General features: G+C 41.2%; 1 protein-coding gene across 1 annotated transcript in view; it reads left to right on the forward strand.

The window, feature by feature from the left end:
• The window catches only part of CD2AP (CD2 associated protein), a 135,764-nt gene that overhangs the window by 46,158 nt on the left and 64,848 nt on the right, over window positions 1-24,758 (forward strand). The window contains exon 2 of the mRNA XM_009289011.1: window positions 24,097-24,257. Coding sequence (XP_009287286.1) covers window positions 24,097-24,257 — 161 coding nt within the window. The remainder of the gene's footprint in view (window positions 1-24,096; window positions 24,258-24,758) is intronic.

The raw sequence follows: 24,758 nt of genomic DNA on the forward strand, positions 1-24,758 counted from the left end.
GCGGCGGCGGGTGCCCGGGCCCGGCGGGCGGGAGCTGGCGGCGGCAGGTGCTCGCAGGTGCTTGGGTAAACGCTGCCTCCTCGGCGGGACGAGGGGCGGCGGCGGGGCTGGGAGAGGCCGGGGCCGCTCCCTCTTGCCCGACCTGTCCCGGGGGGCAGCGGCGGGGGCGCGGGGCGGGAGGAGGTGGGTGGCAGCGCCGGGGGTTACGTGGTTTTCGGTGGGGAGAGCGAGGTTTAAAGCCGTACAGCGAACTCTGATCCAGTGCTGGTCGGAGGGAGCTTGGTTGGAGTGGCTTGGTGAAGAGTAGAAGTTGTCCTGATTAAATCCAGCCATTTCGGATTTTTTTTACCTAGCTTCAGTTTGTGCTGTGCCTTCACCTATTTCTCCACCAAGGTGTTGGCTTAAAAAAAGCAAGTGTATAACGACTCAAAGTATTCCTGTTTTCATAGCGTGCCAGTTCAGGTTTACACTCAAAACAATCAGTTGTACTGGGTCTAACTTTTAAAGTAAGAGCATCTGCATAGAGAAGTATGGAAGTGTGACTTAAACATCACTCTTCAGAGCCCTCTTTCCTTATTCAGAGTTCCCCCACTGGGGTCCAAAATGGTCCACTGACCATTTTGTCTTCTCAGTTATCTCCACTCGTATTGCATCCCTTGCTTCGCTGTCTGGTATAACATCAGCTGCTTAATGTACTTCTGGAGGGGTGTGTGCAACGGTGCGTGTGACGGTGGCTTTGTGTGTTGTGTGAAGAGGCATGTGTGTGCTTACATTGCTGTGTGCAAGCGTGCCACGTTTGATGAGCGTGACTTAAGCTTTTTAAGTGGAAGCATACCTGGCTTTTGTATAGCTTTGTTTCCTCCCCCTTGTGCATAAAAAGAAGGGAAGAAGTGCATGGCGTGCAGATTAAACGTGCAGTTAGTGAAGCGATACGTGCTCCTCTTGACTTGTGCGCCTCCTGATTATAAAGATGTGATTTCAGTGTTTTCATTTTAAGGAAAGCTGTCTTACGTGATCAAAGCACACTTAAAATGAAGTCTGAAAATATAAAGTGAAATTGGTGTGTTAGGTTCTGATACAAACCAAACTTAAAGAACTCACTTTTTGATGCTTGTGATTGTTCAGAATAGGTAAGAATTACTGTTTCGTTTCTTTTGGGCTGCATCGTCTTACTTGTAAGTGAGAAGTGTTTACCCAGGTCATTTGCGGTGGCCTGCCATGGTAGTTCCTATAGCATAAAGGTTTAGTATGCTAGTTCAACGTTTTGAACTCAGACTGTGTAATGCTGAAATGTGAAATACCTGAGGATTTACATATGGTAGGTCTGGATTATTAAAATTATTAGTATGCAGTTAGGAATACTGTATATGACTATTAATAAAAGACTGAATCCAGTTTATGACTAATGATTACTATATGACATTGTTTTATGTATTTTTCCTTACCCTTCCTTTTCTTAAGTGTGGCTTCTTTCTCTGCCTCTTCTGATTACAGTAGTGAACATATTATTACTGCTCCAGAGGAGACTGAATTGAGTGGGTGCATATACTCCATGTCAAGTATTGTTATTGCATGGATTGTTATAACCATAACAATTTGTATGCATGGGCAATTATAGAACTGTTTGTGCCAGAACGGTGGCAAACCTCTATAAATGATTGCAGAATGATTCCAGAGCCTTTTAAACAGACTTTCTGTGAAGGTGTCATCCTTTATTCACATTTTCAAGTGTTACTCTCTTGTGACCAAAAGTAGGGAGGAATGTACAGTAAAACATCTCTAAAAATAAGAGTGGAAAAAGAACTAACTGTAGTTTGCGCTGCACTCGCTGTATTTAGTGATGGCCTCATGTTTACCTTGAGAAGTCATTATTTGGTTATTTTATGAATGACATCATGGTAGAGCTGGCTCTTGATAAGACATTGTTTGTCTTTTATGTCAGCTTATGAAAGAGATTTTACATGTAAGAGGTGGCTTGGAGGGGACTGTTGAGGTATCTGTTTGACAAACTCAATCAAGGGTTTCTGAGACTTACGGAGAAGTAAGAATGGGGCAGTATGACTCTGGAGGAACTAAAAGGAGAAGGGCAGAAATACAAAATGCCTTGGAACAGGTTCTTTTATGTTCTTGTTTTAACTGGAAATTAATGTTGCAAGAGCACGTGTCATTCAGATGCTTGAAAGATGGGGAGGAGGATGTTATCAGAGGTGACAAACACTAGACTGCATAAAGTTACTAGTAATGGCCAGTTACATGCTTAAGCTCTGTCATTATAATTATTTGCCTTCTCTACTAGATTAATCATGAGGATTCAACATATGGCTCTACAAATAGACAGAGAAATAGATTAATTAAAGGAAAAAAATGTATTCAGATGTTCTGGGGAAAAAAACTTTGAGGCAATTATCTTTTTGCCGCCTTGGGTTGATATCCACTTGGAGGTAGAGTTCCATGTATCGGTGCATTATAACATCTGTCCGGTTTACTTCTATGGCTCAGTAACATATTTTTCCTAATTATAGTTGAGAAATGGTTTGATTATACAACTTGCACGTTAACAGGAAGGTTGAGCTAAATTTGCAGTGTCCAACTAATTTTTTTTATGGTAGCACAACTTAAAATGAAATATTGCAACAACAGCTGCCACAGTGGTACACTGAAATCTACTGGACTTCTGTCAGTATCTTAGCTATATGCATTTTCTCCCCCCCCCCCCCTTTTTTTTTTGTTTTTTATTTCTAAAAACTTGTGCAAGCTTTGATTTGTGGTTCCCACAAGTTAGTACATTTGAAGTTGCTGCATTTCATCGTTAGAAAACTTTATAACTTTGGAATACTTTAAGAAGCCAGACATACTTCTTCATTGCTCACACAATGAGTATAAGTATACTTAAATATGTTTGGTCTACAGAAACTATTTAGTAAGTTCATCAAACATGAAACTTGTGTGAAGCCTGTTGCTTTCTTCACCTTCGTGTTGGCAACAGAAAAAAATCTAGAAGGTTTTTATAAGCAGACTGAATATTTTTAACATACTGTCACAGGGACAGTGACAGATTGTTTCAGTATTCACTAGTAGTATTACAAGAACCACTTAAAACATTACTTCAAGGTTCTCTAATTTTAAAAACAAAGAAACAACTGAAAAACAACAAAGGACTAGGATAGCTCAAGAGTCCTTCAGGTAGTATTTTTACCAAGAAATATCTAAGATGCAATGTACAGTTGAACTTTATTCACAGTAAACTACTGAAGAATAAAATTACTTAATCAGAAGTACAAGTTATTGCAGCCCTTCTGCACTAGGGTACTTGACAAGCCTAATGTCGACAGACGAACTGTACTTGTACTGGCAATGTTGAGCAAAGTGCTTTCTTATTATCATTTTCTTTATTCTAGACAAAACTATAAGGGAAGATGATGGAAGGTTGACCTCTGGAAGCTACTGGGAAACCAAATTACAATAACTGGGAAGAGTTGATGGATACTGGGTTTGGGTCAAGGTAGAGGAGAAATCCCATCAAAAGGTGCCAGAGATTCTGTCAGCTCAGTTCTTTCCTCTTTTGTTTTTCCAAGAATGTAAGAGCTGCTGTGCTGAGAGCCCTGTCTGTGGGGCAGGTAGGGAGGAAAAGGATATGGAAAGCAGGTCTGTCATGGAAAGTTCTTTATTTTTTTTTATAAAAACCCGTGGTCTGGCAATTAGTAATTTATGGACTTGCTCAACGGTGTTTGTAGTTTCACCAGACCTTTTTTATAGATGGGGATGGACCATCGGGGACTTGGACAAAGAGGAATGTGGCTCTGGTCCTCCACAACTACCTGTGGCAGTGAGAGTCCCTGTTTAGCATGAATGGGGGTGCGTGTCAGAAATAGGTCCTTTCAGCATGTGGTTTTTTTCCCTAAAGCTGCTGCTTGTTCTGCCTGACTCCTTTGTATTTTTGAGAAATGGTGGATGATTGTTTGGTGACTTCAGACTGAGAAGTCTCTCTACGTCTACTTTCCTTGTTTGCCAGCCATCCCAGGTGTTGGTCACCTTTACTGGATGGTTATTTTAATTTTGATAGCACTTTTATCTTCTTGTGGAGCATTGTTCAGGACTGTGTATGTGTTCAAGACTTAACTCCATGCAGGGGTGTAATTATATTTGCTGTCTTGGTTTCTTTTGTTTTCCTAACAGTTCTTAGAGTTTTTGTTTCAGCTAGGTAGGATCTTCCCTTTGAAGACTCTTCACCTTCACTGGCCGTCTTCACTCCATTGTCTGCCTGTGTTAGGTTTTTTTGTCCCTTAGTGGGTTTTTGTTGCATAAACACAGGCAATGCATGGTCAGGCACGCTGTACTGTCCGGCTGAGTGAGGTGGCTGCCCGGTCTGTCCCGCTCTGCCTGTCATAGTTCTGCTCTTCCCATCCATTTTGCTTCCTTGGAGATGCTGTCACATGTGACTGCTGGTTTAGTATTTCCCTAACCCGGTTTTATAAAAGTGATTTGTTAGGAAAGAGCAGCAATGAAAGTGTTTAAAGTGACTTACGTCATCTTGACAGGAGTGGGTAAGTCGATCAGGTGAAATTTGTTGCTGGTGGGTCTGGGGTGTAGTGATTTCTAGTAGCTAGTCCAACCTGTGATTACCACCTGGGCACTTAAAATGTGTCTCTGGTCCAGTACAGGGGTTTAGACTTCTGTTCCTTTTAAAGTTTTTGTGGTTTTTTTTTTAACTGGCTTCCTATATTTTATAATGTAGTTAAATTATGTTCAACTTTTTCTTCCCTGACACTCTTCCTTTCCATGAACATTGCTTTTCTCTTCTACTCCAAATTGTGAATTTGCTAACTATCTAAAATGTGCCCTGCTCCCTGTGAAGGGGACACCTGTGGCTTTGCTGTCCCTTATCTTCTTGGAAGTGCAGTGATGAGAACTAGTTTTACATAACTTTGTCACTGTGATGGTGCGAGTGTAACCCTGCTTGTGCATTGCCCTCGGCTGTCCTGTCACACTGGTTGTTAGCAGGGCTGAAGTACTAAAACTGCCTGTTCAGTTGCCTCTTTCCTAGAGTGATCCCTTGCTATGTTAAATAAAAGCATACCAAAGATTTAATTTTGATGCTAGCCTTGCTTTGAGCAGGATGTTCACCTAGATGGCCTCTGTAGGTTCCTCTCAGCCTAGATTATTCTGTGTTTCTTAGCGTAAACTTCAATTCGTTTGAATAATGTGATGCCAGCACAGCTATTTACTTTCTCTGACTAATGCCAACAAGTATTTTTGGGTGGGATTATGTTTTGCTGCTCTAGCCATGTGCAGAATTTACTTTCTCTATATAAAATCAATATGAAATGTTGCTTTTTCAGAAATCTTGAATGAAGAAAATGAAGCATTGTAGATATTTTTGAACAGTATATCTGCATTTCCTGAAAAATTTAAGATCTACCACTGCCAGAGTCCTAAATCAGTTTGAAGGAGAAGTCACAGTATGTGTGTCTGCCAAATGAGTTAAATCTTTCCACTTTTAGGGTGATGTACACTGGAAAGAATATAATACAAGGTCATTTAGAATATTAAGTTTTCTTAAAGGTATATATATTGCCTATAACATGCTCAAGGTGTTAGGCAGGATTGCTTTCAGGGGAACAAATTAGAATCTAATATTTTGAATTATTAAAAAAAGAACCATTTTCCTTTAATTTCAGCAATTTGGACAGTGCTGACTTGTGATGTTACAGGAGAGGATTGCAGTTGGAGTTCTCCACTGAACTCTGGAGAAGGAAGCGAGGATCTGTCTGCTTGCGTGCCTTAGTGCTGAAGAGCTTTGCGATTGTAAACTTTGAGTTTAAATTTGACATTGTTGCTTAAGAATCTCAAAATTAATTTTATCACCTTTATTACTTCAACCAGATAAAGTATTATTTTAAATTACTTAAATGGCTTAAGCTCATGCTGTTTTCTTAACAGTACCTAAATTGCCATGAAATGTGATACTTTTTGACAGTAGAGGAATACATAAATGGTTTTGGAATTAAGCAGTAGCAGGTAATCTCTCTCTTTTTTTTTTTTTTAAATTTCGCTTCTGCAGCACAGGAGTCTCAGCTGCTGTGAACAGATTTTTGTGGATTGGAGTTGTTATTGATTTTTATTTTAGTTTTAAATTAAGAAGGCAGTTTTGCTGGAGTTCCTGGAAACTTGCCTGACTTACCATTTAAAGAAGACTCTTAAGTCATCTGTTTCTACCTCTTGGATAAAATTACTAGGTGGTCAGTCTTAGTCAAATGTTTTTGACTGGATATGTAGCGCTGTGAACAGATTTTTGTGGATTGGAGTTGTTATTGATTTTTATTTTAGTTTTAAATTAAGAAGGCAGTTTTGCTGGAGTTCCTGGAAACTTGCCTGACTTACCATTTAAAGAAGACTCTTAAGTCATCTGTTTCTACCTCTTGGATAAAATTACTAGGTGGTCAGTCTTAGTCAAATGTTTTTGACTGGATATGTAGCTTGATCTTTTTAAGCTGGCGCTGAAATAAAGTCTCACCCTTCATTTACCTCTGGCTAGTGAGTATTGTCCTCTGCCTTTGCTTGTACGAGCTGAGTCTTCTGAAACTTCCCTGTCTTCCTGGATTAGCTTTCAGCCAGGCTGGCTCTCCAGAAACTGAGACTAAGCTCATGGTCAGAAAAATTTCTTTCCTGAAAGAGTGGTTAAAGATTGGACCAGGCTGCCCAGGGAAGTGGTTGAGTCCCCATCCCTGGAAGTATTTAAAAGATGTGTAGATGAGGCGCTTAAGGACATGGTTTAGTGGGCATGGTGGTGTTGGGTCAACAGTTGGACTCGATGATCTTAGAGGTCTTTTCCAACCTTAATGATTCTATGATTCTGTGATTGCAAACAGAGTGAATGGAAGCAGGAGGAGGCTGAGGATGCTGCTTACAGCGGTGTCAGCTGCAGCCCATTTACAGCAGTTGTCAAAGTCATGCCTGATAGAAATTATTGTCTTCTAATTTTAGGTCTTTAGTTCAGTTGTGGATTTACTGGAAACATACCCGTTTACCTTAATTCCACATAGGTTTTTTTTTTTTCCCCAAGCTGCTTTGTTTCTCCATTTTTCAGGAAAAACACAAAAGCAGAACAATAAGCAAACTTCTCAGAATGGTTCAAGTTGTTTCCACTCAATGCTTCCTTGGGACTGGGGGGAGAAAAGTCTCCCATCTTTGCTGCTTGAAGAAATGAAACCGCTAGTTTCATGAAGTTTTCACTCTCTAGTAAAGGAGAATCACATCACTTAACTCTGAACTTGTATCTTTAGTTATGAAAGGATTTGTTTTAAGGCTGCTTTGCATGCAATCTCTCTTCTCCTGAAGTCATCCTGTGGGTGCAGTTTCACACGGTTCTTCAGCAGAGATAACTTCAGGCTGCTGCCAAAAAGGGCCAGAGCTTTGCGATGCCCCTTCTTGGCTTGCCATGGCTCTAGCGGTTATGAGTATGCGGTGTGAGCTGATAAGCTGGCTGGTGTGGAAGAAACTCTTGTGCCAGGTTTGCCATCATGTCAGCAAACTGAATGGCCTTACCCTGACTGCACAGTCATTAGCTCCTGTGCAAGAGTGTGGATGGGACTATATTTCAGGAGCCAGGGAAGGGGGAGTGTTTCTCCTTTTCCATTTTAGCCTGCAGTTACTTTGCACTGATCCAAGCTGAAATTTCATAAGCTTCTTCTGAGTGTCTATATTAATTCCTCTCCCTAAGTGTTCACGATCCAGCAAACAGATTATTTCACAGCTTTTTTGTTCCTAATCTTTATAATGCTTTTTTTAATCTCCTTGACATCCTCTCCCATCCATTTTAAGCCAGCCAAGTGCCCTTTTTAAACTGTGCTTCTAACTTGCATTCTTTTTTTTTTTATTGGTATAATAATACCTTTAAAGAGAAAATAGTTCCTAAACAGCTACAACTTGTTATTGAGGTGCTGTTTGTATTTCTGTGGATTTTGGTTTTGGTTGTCCTCAGTAATGTGTATGTTTTGAGAAGAAGACTGAGCACAGTATGTAGGGAAAAAAAAAGCCTCTGTCCTTCTGTATCCTGGTTTTCTGCAGTTGGGCTGAACTTTAATGTTCCCATCACTTAAATGCTTTTTGGATTTTGGCTTATTTAGTACTGTCATAAATCAATAAATGCAAGATTAACTAGAATAAGCCTGCCTAAAATTTAAGGTAAACTATGTTGCTGTTTGCACTCATCTTAACATCTGAATGTTTCTATCGGGGAAGTTATTAACTACCAGAACAAACTGCCAAGGGAAGTGCTAGATCCATCATTTCTTGATATGGTCAATCCCCTGGATGATGCCCATCTCAGTGCATTCTTGAATCTTCCCTTTTGGCAGACTTAGTGATCATGTGTCCATGGGATGATCTAGTTCAAGATACTGGCCAGAGTTGAATCCAACTGGAAGAGAACCAGCTGGCTGATTTGGCAGCAAACTAAACCGGCACACCCTGGAGCAGCACAACTGCGAGACCAGCACAAGGGAAGAGGCAGTGGTATGGGAACAAGTAGGGGGAGAGCATGCAGGGTCACTCCTTTATTCTCAGATTGTTGGATTAGGTGTAAGAAACTGTATTCTCTGTAAATGACTAAAGCGACTGTTCCTGAAAAGCAGAGCCCATCTGTTTGGTTTCCGAAGTGGTTAAGTGAAGAATATTCTTTTGTTCAGAGTTTTTAGTACAAGACTTCACAAATTCAGCTAGATTTGCAAGCTGCCTAGGACTGTGAGCAGTTTCGGATGACTATCTGAAGAATGGGCCATGGGCTGTTTGTTTGAAACCTCAGTGTCCCAAACAACACTGCTTTTTGTGTTCATCTGAGTTAGTGCTGTGCTGAAGCCAGGTAAAATGAGATGCCATTCTGAAATTGGGGCAGTGGAAGTGCTGAGGGGCACAAGTCTTTTGTAGACTTGAGGACAAAAGCAAATATGTTAATCCCATACTGTCACAGGTATGGTAGATAAGGAGGCAGCAGATCTTTCAGAAAAGTGGAAACAGCAGAATAAAGTCCTTTTATTAAACAAACTATTGTAAACGGTGCTGTTTTGCTCTTGAAAATCAAATATGATGCTTGCTTTGCCTGACTCAAGCTATGCGTGGTACCGAAAACATACCTCATCCTTCAGCACAGGGAAGGAGAGTTTGTCTCTCAAGTGGAAGACAGTAGTTACTGTGAAAATGTTAAAGTAGTGTTATACTTAGGCTTCTCATAAAAACAGAATCTGCTTTTACTGCATACCAGTATCTGTGTAAGGATGTGGTACAGGGAAGCAGGGGAATTGGAAACCATCTTGGATGAAACCCTTTGCAGCTTAAGGAGAGCTTGAAGGCATTGCTTGTAGCTGTATGTGCTGTAGGGCTGTATGTGAATTAACAGTGTGGTGGTTCTCAAGTAAAAGCACAGTTGAGAGTGCATAAAACTGTTTCCTCTAATTTTCATGTGTTCATCTTCTTACTAGATGCTTATTTTGTGGGAAGAGGGTTTGCTCTTTCAATCTTAATGCTGCATCCTTACTGAGAGAGAATCATAAAATATGTATATGGATTGTAATGTAAATGGCTTCTAATGTGTAGGTAGTAGAAGAAAACCTGCCCTGGTAGATAACTAGTAACAGGAAGCCTCTGGCTTGATGAATAGCAGATGAAATAAAGCTGTTTATGAAACATGAGATGTACTGTCAGTAGAGTAAGACACAACCTGCCATGTCCATGCAGCACGACCATGCTAATTTCCTACCAAGACAGAATTGCTGGATCTTTATGTACGCTGCTGTATCACGCTTTTGCAGTTCTGCGCAGCAATTGAAGAGGTAAATCCTGACCTGTTTTTTTTTTTTAAAAAGCTGAAGTTATATTGCTGATTTTTCTCTCCTCTTGATTTTACATTTTTTTTGTGTGTAGTTGGGTCACCAGGGTTGTGCCTGGTAGTTGTGAAATACATGGGGACAGTCAAAAGGATTTCACTTGTTTCTGGAATCCAAACTACTGCTTCAAGCGAATGTGTTGGGAATGGTGGAGGTGTGTGTTCGCTTTCTATGAACTTGTGTTCGGGTGCTTTGTCTCCTGACCGCAGCGACCAGTATCCCTTGCCCCAGACAGCTTTTCATAACCTCCAGTAATGCCTCTGCTCTCTCCCCAAATTCTTCAAATACCGATCGTTCTGTGTTACTATCAATTAGCTGTGCAAGACACAGCACATGCTGTAGCTGCTTCCAAGCTGCATATTTGGTGATTAGCCAACCATCAGGTTAAAAGAGCAGGAGTGTTGGGGCAATCCTGAAGTCTTTTCCTCTGGGAGGCCTGTGATTTGGGTGCTTTAGTGCTGACTCTGAGGAGGGGGGGAAATAGCTCTTATTTTTGAGACACTACTCTTCTGGCATATTTCAACAAAATGGGTGTACAGGGGAAGAATCATTGGGAGTGAAGCAGGAGGATAGGCCGATTGGGACGCTCATGCGAGCCTGGTTTCTTCAAGTGCTCAAGATTATGTTCAGGTACCTGAAAAAAACCACAGTGAATGGGGAGGGGGGATGGTTGATGTGCTGCAGTAGTACTGGGGGAATGGGCCAACAGGAACCTCCTGTGGTTCCAAAAAGACAAATGCATAATCCAGCACCTAGGAGGGAACAACTTTGCTGTCTACCAGGTGGCACAAGCAGGACAGTAGCTAGCAGGTAATGGGGGGTGGTTGTTCCCCGCTACCTGGCACCCATGAGGATGTTACTAAAATACTGTGTCCAGTTTTGCTCCTCTTTCCCCTCAAATGCAAGAGGGATGCCAACAAACAGGAGAGTCGAGTGTGGTTGGGATGCTAGTGCGTATAGTGTGCAAGAAGTTGGTCTAGCATGAAGAAGAGATAGCCATAGTCTCCTTGGAGGCACAGTGAAAAAATGTAAATCAATGGCTGCAAGTGAGGACAACGGTAATTCCTGTTGAATATAATGGGGAAAAATTACTGTAAGACTTCAATACCAGGAAAGGTGCCCAGGGTGGCTGTTCTAACTCCATCCTTTGAAGACTTCTAAAATTTAGCTGGAGCATGCCTTGAGTGACCCGATTTGACTTTGAGGTTAGCCTTGCTCTGACCAGTTTGGAGTAAGCAACCTCCAGAGGTCCTTTCAAACCTTGTTTTTCTGTGATTGGAAATACTGCAAGCCATGCAGGTTTAAATCATGGTCTTAATAAGATATGTTTAAATCCTTCAAAATTCAAGTTACAAATGGATGTTTAAAGGACTTGATCTCCTAACTTTTAGAACATAATTGAGCTAATGAAGCAATTTTGTCTCCTTTAAAACTATCTGGTTGAGATTGTAGGGTGCCCTTGAGCATTTGCAGTTTTGACTGGCTTTTGTAAAAATCCATTGTATAAGGATTTTTCTTTGTGCTTTTCAATCAACGGTTCAGTTTTTTTGTGTTGACTAAAATGTCCACACTGAAAAGTAAATTAACTTTATTAATGCCATAATTAGTATGGACCGTTCTGACAGCATGAAGTCGGATAGGAACACTTGTCCCTGTTTTAATGCTAAGCATATTTTGTGGTTTTTGCAAGATCCCAATCTGGGACCATTCAGACTATTGCATCATGCCTGTTTTTAAAGATGAAGGGAACACTTTGTGCATGCTCCAAATGATGCTTTTAAGTTTCCATAAATTTATTTCAAAGCCAGATTCTTGCCGTGTTTGCAGAAATTCTAATTGTCATTCTGAATTAGGTATGTGCCAAATTGTAGGCCATCTATCAAAGCATTTTTGCTTTTTTCTTCTTTTATTTTTTCTTTTTTTTAAGAGCGTGAAAGGAGTTTTTCTTTTGGTTTAAACCCAAAAGGCTTTCAGAGACTCAGAGACTTTCTTGTTTTTGTAACTCATGAATTTGTAATCTGGAGCTATGATCATGCTGTCCTTTTTGGCAAGAAGAGTCCTGAAAAATATCTGCAGGAGGAGCTGAAGCTGTTGTAGTAATATGGGGTCCTGATATTGAAGGAAGAAAACTTTTGTAAAATTCAAATACAGATTATTTTTTTTTTTTTTAGGAGGGGGAAGGGGATGACTTTGTAAAAAGGATTCTAACTGAGATAAGCAACAGAGTCTTCAACTTCAAATGTATTTTTGTGAGCTAATTATCTAGTGGAGATTTTAAGGGAAAAACCTATAAATACGGTGTTGACCCTGTGGTACTCTTACTGCTTATTTGGTGCTTTGGATTTGGACTAAATCTAAATGAGGTATGACTTTTTTTGTTCTTCAGAACTTTTTGGCATGGCTCTGTTATAGCAGCTTTTGTAATTTGGTGTTTTGTGACTCGCCTTGAATGTTTTGCCAAATAGATGTTATAAAATTAACTTAAGGGAAGGAAGAGACATAAATCTATATATGGAACAGTGTCCGAGTCTTGACTTAAGAAAACGTGGTGTGCTTTTTTTAAAGTACATTCCCCTGTGCCTTCTAAGATCCCAGGTTTAATATCCTTATTAATTTAATAACAGTTTTTCACCTTTGCTTGTGAAGACATTTGCTACCTTTCCTGCAGGTGTCACCTCTCACTTCCAGGCTGGTTTTTGGCAGTGAGCTCTACTCGGACTGAAGGAAATAGCAAGTAGCACAAAACATCACTTTCTGCTTAACGTAACTTCCCAGGTGAAACATTTTGACCTCTTCTGTCCTTACAAGGTAGTATCAAATACCTGTAGGTGGTAGAGATCTTACTCTAATATTTCCTATTTCATGTCTTCTCTTGTTTTAATGGGAGGAGCCTGGCAATTCGCGCTCATAGAAGCGAGGGGGTAAAACCAAATCCACAATTTTAGCATTTATTAAGTTTGTGACCAAATTTAAGACAAGTATTTCTGATAATATAGGAGAAGACATGATCGGATGCTTCTTCTAGTGTCAGTTTAATGTACCTGCAGTGAGGAATGTATCACTAAAACGCTCTTTTTGCAGCTGGCTGGTGATGATGACTTATCTACAGGATACAGTTGTAGGATTATGAGGGTATGTATGGGAATGATTCGCTTTAGGGAAGTGAAAATTGACAAACTTAATTTTTTAAGTGTGTTCTATCATACACAGTGGTAAGCACTAGGATGCACTCTAGAAAATTACGGGAGCCTGAAGCAGGAAAATGAGGCATGCGTGGTTTGCATCTTTAATGCTTCAGGGCAGGCTGCTGAGCAGGATTTCTGCTATACTATCTAATTTTCTTCACAAAGTATCTTGCTAATTGTACCGGAGCCAGCTCGAGAAGCTGGTGTTTGAGATGGCTACTGTTAGAATGCAATGAGTTTCTCATTACTTGAAATAGTTTGGGAGGAAAAGCGTACATTTTTTACAGTTTTCATTTGTTCATTTTCTTAATTACTTCAGCCATTCTTACTGGGCTGTAAAATTAGACAATCTTTTATTAAAAATGCGTGGTGAGTCATTTCTTGGGGAATGCACCACTGAGTTGCCCAATCTAAAAATGCCAGGCGGATCCAGGACAGCTTCCAGATGGACTAGTTCTGTGCTGACAGAACCAAGGCTCCTGGCTTTCGACTGTCTCATGGGTGTAGCCTGCTATTTTTGTTTTTATTTTCCTTTTTTTAGGCAAGCTATTGCTGTAAAAGGATTGTTGCTCTAAAGCAGAAAAGGTTTGTGCTAGAATGGGGTGACGCAGCATAGGGCAAATTATAAAAGGAGTAAGGAAAAACAGCAGACTGCAGGGTGGAAAGAAAAAAAAAAGAAGCAAAACTTTACTCAAATTGCCTTATCACTGGCTTTGACAGCGACAGGAGCCGGCTGGGGATCACACTGTCTGAGAGTTCATGATTGTGATGTCAGTGGAATAGGAGCAGGAAGGTATTTTGGGGAGAAGTGTTCAGTGGCTGAAATTAATTTCAGTTTGGCCAACTTCTGCAGAGTTGCCTGTCAGCTGTAGATGTAAAATTAGAAGTGTGAGAAACTTTAATGAGGGATCTGACAGATCTTGTTAATCACAAGTCTCTGAAAGTCACAGGATGCCTCTGAAAGAGAACATGCTAAAGCCAGTTACTGATACGTTCTTTTATTTGTATGTATATCTAACACCTAGGTAAAATCTCATTAAAAGATTTTTCTGTCTGAATCATAGAATGGTTTGGGTTGGAAGGGACCTTCAAAGATCATCCAGTCCAACCATCCTCGATGGGCAGGGACATCTTTCACTAGATCAGGTTGCTCAGAGCCCCGTCCAACCTGATTTTGAATGCTTTCAGGGTTGGGGCATCCACAGCTTCTCTGGGCAACCTGTTCCAGTGTCTCACCACCCTCATAGTGAAGAACTTCTTCCTTGTATCTAATCTAAATCTACCCTCTTTCAGTTTAAAGCCACTGCCCCTTGTCCTGTCACTACAGACCTTGGTAAAAAGTCTCTCTCCATCTTTCTTATAAGCCCCCTTTATATACTGAAAGGATACAATAAGGTCTCCATTATCATTAGGAAGTATAAAATGCAGTGGGACCCCATACTTTAGGAAAATAACAGAACTACCTTTTATTCCAGCTTGTTACTTCCCCTCTTCCATGGCAATTTTTTTCCCTTGAAGCTCATAGTATTTAATCAAAACGGGAAGCTGACAGTAGCTGGGCTGCTGATGCTGAAGTTTGGGCAAGCAGAGGTCCAAATGTGATATTGGATATTGTGAGACTTAATATGTGTGAAAGTTGTTTTGTTGCTGTGTTGTTTTTTGTTTGATTGTTTTTGTTCCCCCCCGTGTCTGTGTTTATTCTGACTTCATTAATTTTTTTCCTAAAAGCTATCTTTATAATAGTATAAAATACCCTTACTGTAAGCACTCTAGAGTACTCATTAAGTTTCTAACTGATCTTGTAAACCATCACATATATCCAGCGCCTTTTTGGTGGCAACTTGTGATAGAAAAGATACACTGTATTCCAGAAGAATATTTTCTTGATAACCAGTGCTATGGTCTTTGGAAAGACTTTGATTTTTAAATTCCCTTCTAAAAAGACTTTTTTTTTTTTTTTTTAATCTGGTAGGGGGGGGGCTGGGACTGGAAGACTGAGCTGCCCTGGCACAGTGCTGCATGCATGTGAGCTCAGGCGGGGATGGTGCTCTGTCTGATCAGCTCTTATGCCGGAGAAGTGGAAAGAGGGCTTGTTGGGGAATTTGGCCTGACTGCAGCATGGTGGCTGCTTGCCATGGCTCATCTAATGCTGCATGAAACCTAATGAACCTTCTGAGACGTGGGGTGTGTTGGAGTGAGTGTGAAGGCTGTTGCTTCAAATGGAGCAAATCCTGTTGGGATCCAAACTGAGTCCCTGCTGGGTGGCAGCAGGGCGTTTACAGTGCTCCCAGAGTTTGGGTGGACACAGATGAGCTGGTTTTACATAGAATCAGCTTGGGTCCAACAGTGTGTGTGTGTTCGTGTTGAAGGCATCTTATTGCTTGAAAGCAATATTTATTTGCCCAGCACCTGAGCTAATAAATTCTATGGATTTATGTTCTTCGTCTTTGAAATAATCCACTACTGGAACAATCAGCTTACAGCAAATTGGGAGTTAATTGTATATGCTTAAAAGAAAATGTATATAGAATGGCATGAAAATCTTTCAATTCCATTGGCATTATGTTGTTTTATTATAAACTAATGAAAGAATCCCGATGGCTCAGGGCACTTGGCTTAAAACAAGACTTTTAAGTCAATATTTGAATATATGAGGTCAGCATTGTCTTAAACTGCAAAGTGCCTCCTCTGCCACATCCCTTCCTTGTGGCAGCAGAAGTTTGCTTGGCTGGCATGTAGGGGATCAAAGCTTCAGGAGCAGGAAGCAATATGACTGCTTCGGTAGAGAGTTGTTTATCAGGACTGGAGCTGGCATGACAGGTATGGCTCACTTTGGAGTAGGCACAGGTAGAAATGGCTCTGCTATGTGTCACTGCTGTTTCTGAGGCCATACAGGAGGCGCCTGACCTCCTTTTGAGCTGCTATGAAGGTAGAACATCTTACTCGTGACGCATAATGCTTTCAGTAGTCCTCGTGATGCAGCTGTTTTGCAGGTCCTCCCCGTGGAGCATGAACGTGATGGCTCCGCATGGCTCAGCTTGGTTAAGTGTCTGCTATTCTGTATAGTGTGACTTAAAACTGTTGATTTACTGAAGGCTGTGGTGAACTGTACTGTAAAATATGTGTAGACTGCATGGTCTCCATTAGTTAAATATACTCTTTCCTTGTTCGATGTCTTAATAGCTTGGAACTGCATCTCTGACATCAGAGTCAACATCAGAGTTGACGGGAATCCAGTGGCCTTGCATCATTAATGCATTATGTTAGGATGTGGTTTCGTGGCAGATTTTGGCTATGTGCAAAGCAGCAAATGGTGAGGGGCAAGATGAGTGAATCTGTAGAGGGAAACTGCTGGTGTTAGGGACCTGACATTCATATTGCATGTTTTGGACACTTGTATATCATCATAGTTCTAGTCTCATCCCATGGACTTAATGCCTATTAAAGACTAGCATTAAAAGTGCTTCTGGGCTGCATATCTTTGATTTAATTTCAGTGAAAAGAAATCCAGATTATTTGCTGTGGGACTGCACCATGCTGTGAACTGAAGCACAATAAATGAGGATGGTTCGGAGCTTCACTGAGAAGTGTGCTCCTGATCTGGACGGTAACAGTGATGTAGATGTTGATCTAAGTTGGGTTTGGTGCAATCCTGCTCCTCTGACCCTGCAGTGAGCCATCTTAGGGAGATAAACTTGCAGAAAATCGACACTAAATAGTTTTCTCCCGGGCTGTTTTCTTTATCTGATTCACGCAGAGCAGGGGGAAGGGACTATGTGAACACACAGAGAAGAGGATGGGATCACAGCATCCCTGGGTTAAGATGTCTTGGAAGTACAACTTTGCAGGTTTCCCACTTGCCATTAGTGATGTAGCTGTCTTGGGCACTGTGAGAAGGAAAGAAGGAAATACTGTATGTTTCCATCTGTTCAAGGTTCAGTCCCTAGGCTGTTTCTCATGCTGATGGCTATTGGGGTGTGAAAGGAAGGGAAGTACCTTTTTGCACAAGACCAGTGGTTGGGGTGGTTTCCCCAATAGTGGGAAGTGTGAGGCACTTCCCTGCTCAGTGTGAGGAAGACCAAACCCACACCTGTACCCCAAAAGAATACTTTGATCTTTGGGGAACTGGTTATTATGATCATTGTGGGTCGTTGTGTAAACAGGAGAGTGAATCACGGGAGCAGATGCAGAGCGCAGAAGGAGGAGCCTGGCGGCAGAGCAGTAGAGGCTTTTGGCCAGGAGGGATTTGTCTTTGGTTGCCAAACCCTGGTGCTCACCTTGTGCGTGTGTCTTACCAGGAGAGCTTTGTAGGGCAAAACTCATGCAGTTTTGGAAGCAGGGGCTAGAATTCTAAGGGCAATGGGGAGTCCACCAGGTCTCTTCATTTGAGCATATGAGTTGTCATTAGTGACTTAGGTCAGGATAACAGGGAATTATGTGGCGTTGAAGTGGGGAAAAAAACATTCTCAGAACCACTACTTAATGTTTAACACTTATGGGTGTGTTTTCATTGTTCAGCATTTAAACACCTGAACTGCTTTTTCAGTGTTAAGATCTGTCTTCAGCGGCCAAACGTATACTATGGTATTACTATTAAAACAGCTGGAACTCTTAGATCTCACAAATTGTAGGAATGTTTCTGGGGGAAAGCAATTGGAAGGAGCTTTTTCCTTCAGTCCAGCATCTGATTTTGAGATAGTTGTGAAGAAAAGTATGATAGTTAAAAGGATAAGATTGTGTCTTCTGTCATCTTTTGTCTCTAGTGTAAGCTTGCTGTCTGCTATAAAACTAAACACCTTTGCAACTCTGTGTGTCATTCATAAATAATGACAAAAATGTTAGCTTGGTTTTACAGAAGACTAAACTTTGGTTTTTTTGTGATAGATGTACAAGTGGAAATAACAGTACTAATAAAGCTTGTTTCAGGCATCTAGCAACTGTCTTGTTATGATAAATTGGAAAAGCAAAGTCTCAGTTTCTAGCGTAACTGCAGTTCTGCTGGCAAGATGCTTCTGGAGGCCACACAACTTTCCATGGTTCACGTTCCAATAAATGACTTTTAATCTGAGCTGACCGAAAACCAGCCTGAAGAGACCTTTATGGAGCATGGCACGCAACTCAAGCTCCTTTTGCTGTTTGATGTTGGACTCTTCCTCCAGGTCTGCTGCAAGTTTCAGCAAGGCTTCCTGAATAGCTTTAGAGTTATATGCAAGGATTTCAGTTATCCCACAAACTATTTTTTTCATTTTATAAGCTATTAAATGTGTTTTTCATGGGATTTATTTTATATCTGGTTTGTGTCTCTTTCTGGCTACTACAGAAAGGTCACTGGATTCTGACAGTATTGTAATATCCTAAACAAAGTACCAAGAATGTGAAATTGTGCTCTTTGCTGGATGAGTGTCTCACACTTGGTTATTTCTGTTGAAGACACAGGCATGCTAGAATTTCAGTGTATTTTCCATTCTTTTGCTGATTTATTTATGTTTTTTTTCTTGTAGGGTTCCCAGGGGGCCTTAGTTACCTATAATAGCCAACTTCAGAAAGAGTCTGAGTAGCTGAAGACTGCCTTTGTTTAAAGTCAGTGAAGATGGGTGTTACGCGGCCATGCTTATCAGGAGGCTTGCCTTCTGCTTTGGCACCGGGATGTGGTTGGCAAAAGAGCCGGTTGTGTAAGTTTTCGAGAAGTGGAGAGTCCACCTGTGCCAGCAGTGACTGAATGCCTTGTGCAGGCAGCGTTACTATGTTGACTAATAGTGTGAGCTATTTTGTCAAAGAGGCAGTGTTGTTAGACAGGACACTTTGCGTCTTTGCCATGGGGAACAACGTAGTCTGTAGCTGTTGTCAGGGCTGACTGGCTTTGACGTGTTTGGTCTGTTTTATTGTTTCATTAGTCACGTTGTCATCTTACTCGAAACCAAGAGCTGAACAGACCCCTCCCGTAAAGCCTGCTATAACCACCTTTCCCCCAAAGATGGCCAGTCAATATCTTTTCTTTTTTTCACTTAGCACTGTTGATTTAATCGATGCCCTGCCCCTGAAAATGGGTCAAAACCTTCAAAAAGCACCAACTGGGAAGTTCCCTAATTAAGTTGGAAAGCTGTCACGGCTGGATGACAGAAAGCTGCCACCTAAGGCATATCTTTGGCTTGAATCAGTCACAGAATCGCTGAGGCTGGAAGGCACCTTTGGAGATCATCTAGTCCAACTCCTGCTCAGAGCAGGGTCAGCTACAGCAGGTTGCTCAGGACCATGTCCAGCTGGGTTTTGAGCATCTCTAAGGAGACTGCACAGCCCCTCAGGACAAACTGTTCCAGTTTTTGATCACTCTTGCAGTGTGTATGTGTACATATATATATATGTGTGTGTATATATGTTTATGGAATTTGTTCCACTTCAGTGTTTGCCCGCTGCCTCTCGTTCTTTCACTGGGCATCGCTCAGTCTTCTCCATGCTCTCATTAATAAGATCTCCATGAGTCTTCTTCCAGCTCTTTCAGCCTTTCCTTGCATGAAGATGCTCCAGTCCCTTAATCATCTTTTTGGCCCTTTGTTGGGCTCGCTGCAGTATGTTCATGTCTGTCTTGTACTGGGGACCCCAGAACAGGACCCAGTGCTCCAGATGGGTCTCACCAGTGCTGAGCAGAGGGGGAGGATCACCTCCCTCAATCTGCTGGCAATATTACTCCTAATGCATCCCAAGATGCTGTTGGCCTTCTATTGCTGCAAGGGTGCGTTGCTGGCTCATGTCAACTTGGTGTCCACCAGGTCCTCTGCCAATCTGCTTTCCAGCCAAGCAGTCCACAGCCTGTACCGGGTTGTTCCTCCCCCAAGGGCAGGACTTGGCATTTCCCTTTGAACTTCATGAGGTTCCTGTTGGTCCATTTCCTCAGCCTCTTGAGGTCCCTCTGAACAGCAGCACACCCGTCGGTCTGTTAGCCACTTCTCACGGTTTTGTATCGTCTGCAGACTTGCTGAGGGTGCATTCAGTCCCATCATCCAGATCATTAATGAAGATGTTGAACAACTCAGCACTGACTTCTGGGGCACACTGCTGGTGACTCTCCTCCAGCTGGACTTTGTGTCATTGATCGCAACCCTTTGAGTCTGGCATTTTGGACAGTTTTCAGTCCATTTCACTGTATGCTCACCTGGCCTATACTCTTATCAGTTTGTGTATGAGGCTGTTATGGGAGACAGTGTCCAAAGCCTTGCTGAAGTTGAGATCAACAATGTCTGCTGCTTTCCCATCGTCCACTGAACTAGTCATTTCATCGTGGAAGGCTGTCAGGTTGGTCAGGCATGATTTCCTCTTCATACATCTTTGCTAATTCCCACTATCACCACTCTGGTGCTCTTGAGTGGCACAGGCTCAGCTGCCTCTGATGCTTCATTGAACAGAGCTTCCAACCTCTTGACTGCTACCAGGGCACTGAACCTAGTTCCATGTTTCTAAATTTGTTCTGTCAGTTCTTACAGTCTGTTATAACTTATTTCCTATAATACCCTAATCAACCTGACTCTAATTTGGCCTGTCACTTTTTTGTTTCCTTCCCTCTTCCCTTGGTTGGAAGGATGCTTATCTTTTGAATTCTTGCCAAAACGAGGTTGTCACTTACTTATTAGAGATCTAGGATAAAGACATCTTCTTTGTATGCTGTATAGGAGATGGTTTGTGATGGCCCATGCTGCCTGTGAAAACTTAGAAGAATGTTGTCTCCCTCTCAGGTGAGCTTTGATCCTGCTGGATGTGCAAAAAGAGCACGATTAACCTCACTCAAGCTTGAGAGAACTTTTTCATCCAAGACTTGGTCATTATGGACTTTTAAGCTACAGATAATTGATTTGAGTTGGGTTTGAAATGGAGAAAGCTGTGTAAAAAGCAGAGGGGAGGTAAGATAGGTATTTTTGGTAGTTTGTGTTGCTGAGGTGTTCTGCACCTTCTACCAGTTGAGACTTTCTGGTTTTTGAACGTTTTGACCAGCTTATATTACTTGCAGTTCAACTTACTGCTGACTGATTTTAGTATCACATCTGTTCTTGAGTAAAGCTTTTAAGTGAGAGCTTTAAGCATTCAGAAGTATAATTCAGAAGCATTCAGAACTACTTCAAGTGTTCAGAAGTATAATCCGTGGACTGAGATGACTCCTAATTATCGTTATTATAAGGAGTTGTGATTCCTTAAAAACATTTTCTGTCACCACTGAACACTGTTTTTGCTTGGGTAAATATTATACTTGAAGACCTTTCAGAGGCTTATTTAACCTGGACTGTTTTGGCAGTAGAATGGTTTCTTGCCCATCACACTGCAGTCCTAATTACCTGGATGGTTCATCTACTGCTACTTGCTAATGTTGAAAAGCAAAACTGGTAAGTGTTCCTCTTGAGGATCAAGTAGTAGAGAGATGTGTAGCTTCTTGCTGTTTCTGTGTCTTCACATGAAAAAACATACGGGATGAAACTATCTTGACATTCCCCGTGACCTCTCTTGCTTCTCAGGTGAGAGAGCAGAGTTTAGATCTGTTTTGTGTATGTATCCATGAGAATGAGGGTGGTATTGAGTATCACTGACATACAAGAGGAAATTCAGCACCTAAATTTAAAAAAAAAAAAAAGTATATTCATTTGCTGCTATTTTTCTTTGGAACACAGACTCATGGATGATGACTGGGAAGTTCTCGAGATCCTCCTTCGGTTGTTGGCATGACTGAGTCCATGTTTTACAGTCTGGAAAGGTGACCAAAATGAACGTGTTGTGCATTTCAAGCGCAAATACAGAAATGTTCCCCCAAGGAAGTAAAGAAGCTTTCAAAATAATTAGTTCATGTTGACATAGTGTGGCTATGATTACCTACTACTTCTGTGGAAAAAAGACCAGGTGTTTGGCAGTTCAAGTCATAGTCTGCAATGCTGTAAGCGTTTACCATGACTGACACTGTGTTCTGATCCATTTTCCATGTTTAACTTCGTAAAACTGTCCTACAGTGTGTGTATATTGAAACGTAATACCTACTAATGTGCTTAAAAACAGAGTTTATCATGAGAGAAATATGTAACATGGATATTTCTTACATTTTTATGCATTTGTAGTTTTCCAAACTGGTGGGGTTGAGTTGGTTGGAAGATGACATTTTTATTTCCAGACTGTAGGTGATGAATGCCAGTTGTCTTTATGATCTGTGGCTGCCAGAATTTCCTATCTGTTGGGCAATATTTCCTGTCAGCCACTCAAAAAACAATTCAGTGCAGAAGCAAGACAAAACTACTATGCTTGCTGCAGGCAGTAATGGGGAAATATGATGCCTTGAAGCAAGCTTAGAGAATGTGTTTGGCAAAAATAAATATATACAGTACAAAAAGCGTATGTTAGGAGTTCCACAATGTGTATCACGAGCGGATAACTCTGGTGATGACTTCTGTTCACAAGAAAGAAAATTTTCTTTCTTAATGGAAAAAAAGCAAAACTAAGTCTTCATGTTTATATTCAACTGGCTCCTTTGTTAATGGGTGTATTCAGAAAATAGTTTGCCAGACAGATCATTCTAGCTTCTCTTGTATTCATGGCACCATCACATGGTTCTGTTTTTTACCAAGGGTTTTCTGACTTCATCTATAGGCATCAGAGTGATAAAGGCTATGTTGCAACATGTGCGCAGCAGCACTTCTGATCAAAACTGTCCACAGATCAGAATTATACATTGATTAGTGGAGCTGTAAGTTCAATACCGGGAAGAAATACTTTCTCCCATTTGATTCCTTAACTTGTGAATTAATTGTTGGATGTTATCATGCACTGATTGAATAAGGAGTAACCTGGGAAAAAACTTTTACAGCCATTCAGGATTTCTTTTTTAACCCTGTTGTGCTCTCATCTTTGTTCGTGTTTCTTGTGATCTGCAGAGGAGAGGGAGGTTTTGGTGAGAACAGGGTTACATTGGATATCCAGTCAGGATACTGGGTATCCTGACTGGATTTGAGTGAGAGGGAAGATTATTTGATTGCTGCAGGTTTGTGGAAATTTCTGGCATAAACAGAATTTCTTGATGAACAAATGAGTTTTTATTGCCAAACGAGCCTTAAGCTGTCGGTAAGCAACTCTTGTGGATCTTGTGCAACAGATGGACAAGTATGTAAATACATTGCTATGCTCCTCCGAGTAAACTTAATTGTATCAAAATTAAAGCTCGCTTGCTTGTTCTTCTTCATACAAAACCAGATGAATCTGAAGGAGGGTGCCTTTTACATGTCTTTGCAAATTAAATTGTATGACATTGTCAGTTTTACACCTGGCTGTATTACATTGCTTGGATCAAACCTGCAAAAATATTGTGTGTGCAGCAATCAATTTCTTGCAGCTATAATAGCAGATGCAAGTATGAGAATTAACAAAGCATTGCATGTATGTACCGTACATGCACATTTTGAACCCTTCTCCCTCCTTGGCCCCAACTATGTGCTGAGTAACAAACGCTTGCCCTGTGAGCAGTGATTCATAGTTGGTAAATCTTGGGCTGGGACTTGGCAGTGATTATTCATAGTTAAATCTTGGGCTGGGACTTGGCGGGGTGGGGGGGGGGGGACCACTGCCAGCAATCCCTTCCACCGCACGTGCACAAAAACCTACCCACCACCACCACCAAAATAGGTGACACTGCAGGTTTTTTTCCCCTCCCCAAAATGGTTGGGAACACTACAGTTCACAAATGAGTGTTGCTGTAAGGGAAACCCTTGTTTGTAGCATTTGTCATTAGGTTGTACATGCATGGTGGAATTTCAAGTTGCATTTCCATGTCTGAATTGTTCACTGTGTGCACAAAAACCTACCCACCACCACCACCAAAATAGGTGACACTGCAGGTTTTTTTCCCCTCCCCAAAATGGTTGGGAACACTACAGTTCACAAATGAGTGTTGCTGTAAGGGAAACCCTTGTTTGTAGCATTTGTCATTAGGTTGTACATGCATGGTGGAATTTCAAGTTGCATTTCCATGTCTGAATTGTTCACTGTTTTTTTTTTTTTTTTTTTTTTAGTGGACTATATCGTGGAATATGACTATGATGCAGTGCATGATGATGAGTTAACAATCCGAGTTGGGGAAATCATCAGGAATGTGAAAAAACTGGAAGAAGAAGGATGGTTAGAAGGGGAGCTAAATGGCAAAAGGGGCATGTTCCCTGACAACTTTGTGAAGGTGAGTTTTCTACATTGACGTGGTTTTACTGTGATCGTACAGCAGGCTAGTTATTATTGAAATGGTTAGAATACACATCAGTTGTATTTGTAACGAGATGATTTTTTTTAACTGGAAGACCTTTGAGGTGATTACATTTTTTTTTTTTTAGTATGCTTTTGAAGGTCTCTTTTGTTTGAGTAAGTTCTGCTGTCTGTTCTTGCTCACTTTAGTATTTCTTTTGGTCTGTACCCTTGCACTGTATGTTCTGTCTCCTTCCTACTGCTGCAGTGCCCTAACAGTTGTCTGTAGCCATGATGACCTGCTTTAGTGAGACGAACTGATTAAAAAAAAAAAAAACCAAAAAAACCACAAAAAAAATCCCATACCTACCCCTGCAGAAGACATCAAGTCATGAGAGAGTTGGGAAAGTGGGGTCACAGCTCAGTCAGTGCAGCTATAATGAAAAACTACATCCTCAGGCTGTGGTTGGGGGGGTGCTTGAGCCTGGATTAAGCTGGT

The sequence above is a fragment of the Aptenodytes forsteri genome, unplaced genomic scaffold, assembly GCF_000699145.1.
Source record: "Aptenodytes forsteri isolate BGI_AS27 unplaced genomic scaffold, ASM69914v1 Scaffold57, whole genome shotgun sequence".
In the NCBI taxonomy this organism is placed as follows: Eukaryota; Metazoa; Chordata; class Aves; order Sphenisciformes; family Spheniscidae; genus Aptenodytes; species Aptenodytes forsteri.